The 7,770-nt window shown below is 63.7% G+C and overlaps 1 protein-coding gene across 1 annotated transcript in view; it reads left to right on the forward strand.

Annotated features, from left to right (window-relative positions):
- SEMA4D (semaphorin 4D) overlaps positions 1-6,339 on the forward strand; it is an 84,873-nt gene extending 78,534 nt beyond the window's left edge. The window contains exons 14-16 of the mRNA XM_054727225.1: positions 3,156-3,328; positions 3,408-3,451; positions 4,205-6,339. Of these exons, the coding sequence (XP_054583200.1) occupies positions 3,156-3,328; positions 3,408-3,451; positions 4,205-5,109 (1,122 nt within the window). The 3' untranslated portion in view covers positions 5,110-6,339. The remainder of the gene's footprint in view (positions 1-3,155; positions 3,329-3,407; positions 3,452-4,204) is intronic.
- Positions 6,340-7,770: the final 1,431 nt, after the last annotated feature.

Raw genomic sequence — 7,770 nt, forward strand, 5'->3', positions numbered from 1 at the left:
CCCCGGGCTGATGGGCCCCGGGGCCTTGGCAGTGCCAGGGTTAATGCTGGAAATTGGAGGTGGGCCGTGTGTCCTCTTCCCCTTGGCTGCAGGCACACCCTTCGCTCGCAGCCTGTCTCGGAGCCTCGCCGTCTCCTACCCTGCTCTGTGGCCAGCACTTTGGTGTGAGTGCACCCCAGCAGCCCTCCCTGTCCAGGCAGGGGTGGGGGGAACATCACAGCCCTGCCTGGCACCTGGCGGGAGTCTCCAGCCAGCTCGTGGGCCAGGCCCACTGCACCCACTCCCCCCTCGGCTCCAAACAGTGGGCCGCTGGCCTTGTTGAGAGGAGACCCAGAAGCCGTCCTGGCAGCACATGTTGCTCAGGGGCGGGGCCGGCACCCTGGGGCCCTCCACGTTGGTGAGCGTCTGTCAGTCACCCAGCGCACACGTGCGGTGAGAACTGGCTCTGCTCTGCTCCTCAGTGTCGTTCGGGGGCCTGGGCGGGCCTGCGGCATAAAACCAAGGCTTCGGGCGCTGGGATGCTGGTCCGTAGCTGGGAGAAGGGGCGGGGCAGGTATGGGTGGTTACAGGTCCGTCCTGTGCTCACCTGCCTTCGGCCAGGACTTGGTCACGTGGCCACGCCTGGAGGGGGTTGGCCATGCAGGAAGCCTGGCACCCGGGGGGCAGTTTGCCTGACCCCACAAGAGCCTTCTGCATCTGGGTATGGTCTGTTGCCTAAAACAGGTGTGACTTCCGGCACGCCGTGGCCTCCTTGCCTCTCGGCGGGCTGGTGGGCTCAGGGTGGTGGGTGCCAGCAGTGCCGTGGGGCGGCAGGAAGCGGGTGTTCAGGGCTGAAAAGAGCCCCCGTGCTCCCCGCCAACCAGGTCTTCAGCACCGATCGCGCCTGGCCTGCTGCAGAAAGCGGGTGAGCGGCTCGCAGGCTGCGGGAGCACGCAGGACCGCACAGCCCTCCGCTCCCCCGACGGCAGGGCAGCTGCCTGTTCATTGTGACAAACACACACCACATAAAACTTACCACTTTCACGTTTCGTGTGCACTTCAGTGGTATCGCGCGCACTCACGCTGTCATGCCGCCGTCACCATCCATCTCCAGAACTCGTTCATCTTGCAAATCTGAGCCTCCGTCTCCACTAAATCCCAACTCGCAGTACCCACCCCCCTGGGCCCTGGCACCCACCATCTGCTGCCCACCGTGAGCGTGGCTCTCCTGGGAACCTGCATCGGGAGTCACCCATTTGTCCTGTGGGGACTGGTTAGCAGAATGCCCCGGCTCATTCATGCTGCACCGTCAGCCTTCCTTTTTAAGGCTGAGTCATACCTCACTGTGCGGAGGGACCATTCCCGTTGACGGGCACGTGGGTTGCCCCACCCTGGGCCGCCGTGACCACGGTGCTCTGACGGAGGACAGACGCCTGCTGGGCTCCTGCTCCCAGTGCTTTGGGGAAGACGCCTGTGAGCTCCCAGAGCCGGCGGCGTCTCGTGTCCACGAGGACCCTCGGTGGGGAGACGGCTGCCTGGCAAAGGAGAGAGAGCACCTAAACAGCCTCTCCGCTCGGCCCGCATCCGCCCTACCCCACCCCGGGGTGCGTGGCCCGGGGCATGTGAGCCCAGTGCTGTGGGTGAGGCACAGTCCCCAGAGGGGCGGCCGATGAGGCTGGAGGAGAGGACCGGTCTCTCAGCGAACCTCACAGACGCTGGGCAGCCGTCGTCGGGGTGTTTTTCCTTTACTTTAAAAATGTCTTATTTTGAAATCATTTTAAACTCAAGAAAGAGGGGCTAGTGCGGGGAGTCCCGCAGGCCCCTCCCCAGGCACACTGCCTCACCTGGAGGGCTCTGCTGGCCGGCGCTCATTGAGCGCCAGACGGTGGGTGCCCCCCTGCCCGTGACGTCATTTTGGGCCCCAGGGTCCCCGGTGTCGGGGGCTCCCGGCAGCCCAGGCCCCAGTGCTGTGTGTGCGAGCACACGCTTTCGCGCGGGTCCTCCTGGGTGCTGCGGGCTTTAGAAGTGGCCCTTGGCCTTGCGCCCCAGGAATGTGCTCACTGTGCAAGCAGGTGGTTCCCTGGACCCTGGCGCCAGCACCGTGGCCTGGACACCCTCACTCCTTCAGACTGAGGCGGCCCGTGGCCTCGATGCCCAGGTGTCTACGGACGTGCACGGCCGCGGGGCCTGCTTTCCCTGTGCGGCTGCGTGCAGAGGGCCCTGCCCTTTGTCTCGGCGGTGCCTGCCACGCAGGGTTCGTGGCCTCTGATGCCTCGCAGGCCGGAGGTCGGGCCACGCCAGGGACCTGAGTTCATTCAGACCTGGTCCCTCAGAGCGGCGGCTGCATGTCGCATCTGTGTAGATGTGGAGCCTTCTGATGTTGACCAGGCGTCGGGCGACACGGAGGCTCCCGGGCAGAGGCGGGTGAGCGCCAGCACCGGGGTGCGCGCCCTGGGTCTGCTGGGGGCCTGCGTGGGGCCTCGTTCCAGCCAAGCTCGGCGAAGCATCAGCTGGCCGTGGCCTGTGCCAGCGGTCTGCCAGCCCGGGCCCTGGAGGAGGGTCAGAGGGTGGCACTCCCACACCAACGAGGGGCCTGCCGAGCCTGCTTCAGAGCGCGGCAGTCAGGTTCCCGTCTGCGCGGCCCTCCCGCGTCAGTGCAGCGTGTGAGGCGGCTGCCTCGGACTCCTGTTCCGCTTCCTGGCGTTGTGTTCACTCTCCTTGACCTCTGTCTGCCCTCCGATTCCGGGCCATGCAGGATTCAGACACGGCTCCGCGCTCCGGTGCCCACATCGGGTTCTGAGGTCGTGCCCCGTGGCCTCGGGCCTGTAGTGAGGCCTGGCGTGGCCGGCTGGGCTCTCCCTCCCGGAGGGGCTGACTGGGCGAGAGATGCGCTCTGCCGGTGGTCGGGGTGACAGTGGTGCCTGGCACGAGGGAGGGTCCGGGCCGAGGCCCGTGCTCTCTGCGTTGGCAGGTTCTGCTCGAACCGGGCGCTTGCTCGCGCTGTCACACCTGCACGCAGGTTCACCTGGAGTGGGACCCGCCTCAGTGCTGAGCGCGGGGGCTCCTCCTCCCCAGGAAGCACTGCATCGGGGCTCCCTGAGGCTGGAGAAGATGCCTGGGCCCCCGCCAGGACGCTGGCTCCGGGCCCACCCGTTCTCATCAGTTTACACCCACAGGGCAGAAGGTTCATCTATGCCGGTTCCAACTCGGGCGTGGTCCAGGCCCCCGTGGCCTTCTGTGGGAAGCACGGCACCTGTGAGGACTGCGTGTTGGCCCGGGACCCCTACTGCGCCTGGAGCCCAGCCACGGCGGCCTGCGTGGGCCTGCACCAGGCCGAGAGCCCCGGCAGGTACTGGCGTGGGGGGCGCATGCAGGTGCTCCGCCGCCTTCCCGCGGGAGCCCGCGCCCACTCCGCCCTTGTCTTGCAGGGCTCTGATCCAGGACATGAGCGGGGAGGTGTCCGCTTGCCCCGGTAAGTTGCTCGTTCTCTCTGCTCCCTTGAGGAATGGCCTTCTCGTGACCATCTCACGGTGCTTTGGGGCTGTGGCATTTGCGCATTTTCCTTTTTCTGCCGGAGCGGAGGGCCCGTGTCTGGCAGACCTGGTGGCCTTCTCTGGACCTCTTGTTGCGGGGAGGGTGGGCGCGGCCCCCAGAGTGTGTGTGTCCCGGAGGCACCGTCCCGCGTGGCGCCCACTCTGGAGGTGCTCTCTCCTCGGCTCTGGCTCCTGGAGCACAGCCCGCCCCTCTGCACGCGGGAAGGATTGGTCCTCCAGCCGTCACGTCCAGGCGGGTGGCGTTCCCGTGGGCAACCCCACTGCTGCGGGGCCAGGCTGTGGACGGGAAGGCAGGTCAAGGAGGAGGGCGTGCCAGGCTGCGGGGTGCGGTAGCCGCTAGCAAAAGCGCGTCGTGTCTGACTCGAGCGTGGCTGTCAGAACGCGCCTGGCCGCGCCCAGCCTCCCCCCGGGTGCGTTCTCTCCCAGGAGCCAGGGCGTGAGACGGGGTTTCTGCTGCCAGCGGTGCCTCTGGCTCTGCCCCCGCGCTGCCACCGAGGGCTCATCCTCGCTTTCTGCTCATGCATGTCTTCATCTCCTTCGTGGTTCTGGAAGAGTCCGTGTCGCTCCTGTGGGTGGAACTCCTGTGTCCTCTCGTGCGTGTTGGCTGTCTGTAACAGCAGTTGCGGGGGAGCAGGCTGTTGACGCTGTGCACGTTTATTTTGATGTTCCAGATGAAAGTAAGGGGAGTTTCCGGCAGCATTTTTTCAAGCATGGCGGCACCGCAGAGCTCAGATGCTCCCCGAAGTCCAACCTGGCGCGGGTGGTGTGGAGGTTCCAGAGCGGCGTGCTCAGGGCCGAGGGCCCCAAGTACAGCCTGGTGGGCGGGACCCTGCTCATCTTCAACCTGTCGGCAGGGGACAGCGGGGTGTACCAGTGCCTGTCGGAGGAGAGGGTCAGGAACAAGACGGTCTCGCAGGTGGTGGCCAAGCACGTGCTGGAGGTCAGGACGGTCCCCCGGGCCCCAGGGGCCTTCTCCTCGCCGGCCACCCGCACAGAGGGTGCTGGGATCCCCCCCGACGTGTCAGTGGGGTCCGTCCGAGGCTCCTCTCCCCAGACCCCGGCGGGGCGGCTCACCACGCCTCCCGGCCCGGCGCCCGCCAGCACACCCTGTGAGCCAGAGCTCGTCATCCACACCGTCCCCCAGGTCCAGTCGGAGAAGACCCTGTACCTCAAGTCCAGCAACGACCGCCTGCTCTTGTCCCTCTTCCTCCTCTTCTTCGTCCTCTGCCTCTGCCTCCTTTCCTACAACTGCTACAAGGGCTTCCTGCCCGGCCGGTGCCTCCAGGTCCGCTCCTCCCTGCTGCTGGGGAAGAAGCAGCCCGCCTCGGACTTCGCCGACGGCGAGCAGAGCGTGAAGGAGACGCTGGTGGAGCCGGGCAGCTTCTCCCAGCAGAACGGGGGGCAGCCCAGGCCGGCCCCCGACACCGGCTACGAGACGGAGCAGGACACCACGGCCAGCAGGGCGCCCACCGACAGGGAGGACTCGCAGAGGATCGATGAGCTCCCGGGCAGGGACAAGCCGTTCGACGTCAAGTGCGAGCTGAAGTTCGCCGACTCGGATGCGGACGGGGACTGAGGCCGGCCGCGGAGGGCCCTGTGTTCCGGTGCCGTCACCTCGTCCCGTGCCGCTGGGAGCCCGTCCTCCGCAAACCTCAGTCTTGTGTCTTTTCTCTTGGGGTGAACTCGTGACTTGGTTTCTCTTTGTCCTTTCGGAAAACGGCGAGCGTCCCAGCTGGGCCTCCTCGTCGGTCGGTGGGAGCCGGAGACGTGCCCGCGGGCGGGGCGGTGGCCGGGCGGCCGCCCAGAGCGCCACCTCAGAGAGCAGCCCGAGAGGCCACCTCACTCCCGGGTGGAAAGGACGTGTGGTTGATCAGATGGGTCACGGGTCGCCTGTTGTCCAGGTTGGCACGAAGCTCTTCTTCCACGTAATTGTTTTTAGGATTTTGCTTTGAGTTGAAGTGTTAGGTCACTTATTTTTTAAGTCACTAAAGCAGACGTCTTAATATTTAGAAGATGCGCATCTTCTGGGTTGTGTTGTATGTTAGGATAGGACATGGCTTCCGTTGCTGGAGATTCTCAGGGATAAACTTACTTTTGCTAAATGCGTTCTCTCTGCTTTTAGAAATGCAGACAAGGCCGCCTCTTGAGCACACTGACTTCTTAAACATTTTATTCCTCAAGGGAGGCGTCCTTTTCAGCGAAGATTTCTTTCTGTACCATTTTTCTCGTTTTAAGTCTTGAAGAGGAGCAGGCGTGGGGGACTGCCCGTGACCACCGGCAGGGTTTTGAGCGAGGACGGTGGCCCCTGGGAGAGCCGGGCTGGCCCGGAGCACAGGGACGAGTGTTTCACGATCCGTTGCCCATGGCCGCTGGCCGCAGCCTCCTGTCCCGTGGAGTCCGGTCACCCGGACATCTGTTTCTTTTGGCTTCCATTCCACACCTCTTATGCACCAGCCTTCCCACTTGGCCGACCTGAGCGTCCACAGCTGGAGAGAGAGAGCAGGGAGGGCGGGCGTGCCCACGGACCAAGGTGGCCGCCGCGTCTGTAAGGTGGGGCGGGCGGGCGGGGCGGTTTAACAGCACGGACCTCGCAGTCCACCTCCGCTGTCCACACGCCCACAAGAGGAGGCGTTTCCGTGGCAAAGAGCAGTAACCTGGATGTTGGTCCCGTGCGGGCAGCGTGATAGGGTTCCACTGTGTTGGTGTAAACATTTGTGTTTTATAAGATTTACTTTGTTTTTATTTTTCTACTTTGAATTGTATACATTTGAAAAGTAACCGAATAAATGAAAAGCTTATATCCTGATGTGGGCACGTGATTTGCTGAGGCCGTGGGGGGTGCAGGTGTGGGGTCTCCTGGCCCCTCTTGGAACAGCCTGGCAGGCAGGACCGTGTGGGCCCGTCTTTTCTAACCGTGTTGCCCGTCTCTGCATGCGGCGTTGCTCGTGACGACTCCTGCCTCAGTGCCCTCTCTTTTCTGTCCTCTGTCTCGCAGCCTCGTCTCCTATGCCCTCCCCTCCTCCGGGGTCCTCCCTGTCCTGTCTGGGCCCCGACTCATCTTCCTCTCCCCGAAGCCCCTGGCTGGCCTCGGGCTCTGGGCCTGACAGCCGCCTGCGGGTCACCTTGCTGCCGCCCTTCCTCAGCGACCAGGCCCAGCACGTGCCTGCCCTGGGGACCTTCCACCTCTTCTGCCAGGCCACAGGTGAGCGGGGCGCCTGCCGAGGTGGGGTGGGGGGCAGGGGCCTCGGCTGCATCTCCCCGCAGCCCCAGTGAGCCGCATGGTCAGCCTGTAGCTGTGCCTCTGGACAGCCGGGACAGCCGGCTTTTCCGCAGAGACTGCGTGTTAGCTGTTCGAGGCTCCGCAGCAGGGTTCCTGCCACACCTGCTCAGCTCTGCCCCGATGGCCGTGAGCTGCCCGGGGGTGGGGGTGGCTGTGCATCCACCAAACGGCGTTTACCAACACCGGCCTCTGGCCACACGGCTGGCCAGTCACTGGTCTGTGGCAGCGATGGTCAACCTTCTTCATCTCGTGCACGTATGAACTAATGACAAGTTCTGTGGCACTACAAAAGTACTTTTTTCCACTGTGACGAAAGAAATAGGTGTAATTTTGATTCATTCACACCGGATGGTTGTCATTTCCTACCTGACAATCTCAGAGAAAAGCAGTCGGTGCCCCTGACCAGTCAGGTATGCACACTGGAAAACTTGCGGCTCCTCGGCTGAAATCGCTGGTCTGTAGGGTTACGTCTGTGTCTGAAAACAGTGGGTCTGAGGCATGCGGGCATTTCAGGAATTAACCTCAGGGCCTCTGGAGTGGGAATTGTGTCCACGACTTGCTTGATGATGTTTACATGTGGGAAGACCGGGCCCAGTGGGCGCCCGCGGACTGGGAGGCTCACGGGCGGCATTGGGGTGGGCAGCCGCTCGCCCACTTTGGAGCGTGTCCCAGGCTCCGGGCAGTGCCTGGGAGCCCGGGTCTAAATAGCCACAAAGAGAAGAGACGTCACAGGCCTGGGGGTCCGTCCTCTGCTGAGAGAGGAGGAATGAAACAGCCTGGTTTGTTTAGTTTTTAGATTTTTTAAAAATATGTTTTTATTGATTTTATAGAGAGAGAAAGGGAGAGAGAAACATCGATGTGAGAGGAACATCAGTCGGCTGCCTCCACGCCCCCTAGCTGGGATCGAGCCCACAACCCGAGCATGTGCCCTGATCGGGAATCGAGCCGTGCCTTCTT

This window comes from Eptesicus fuscus, chromosome 15 (genome assembly GCF_027574615.1).
Source record: "Eptesicus fuscus isolate TK198812 chromosome 15, DD_ASM_mEF_20220401, whole genome shotgun sequence".
NCBI classification, from domain to species: Eukaryota; Metazoa; Chordata; class Mammalia; order Chiroptera; family Vespertilionidae; genus Eptesicus; species Eptesicus fuscus.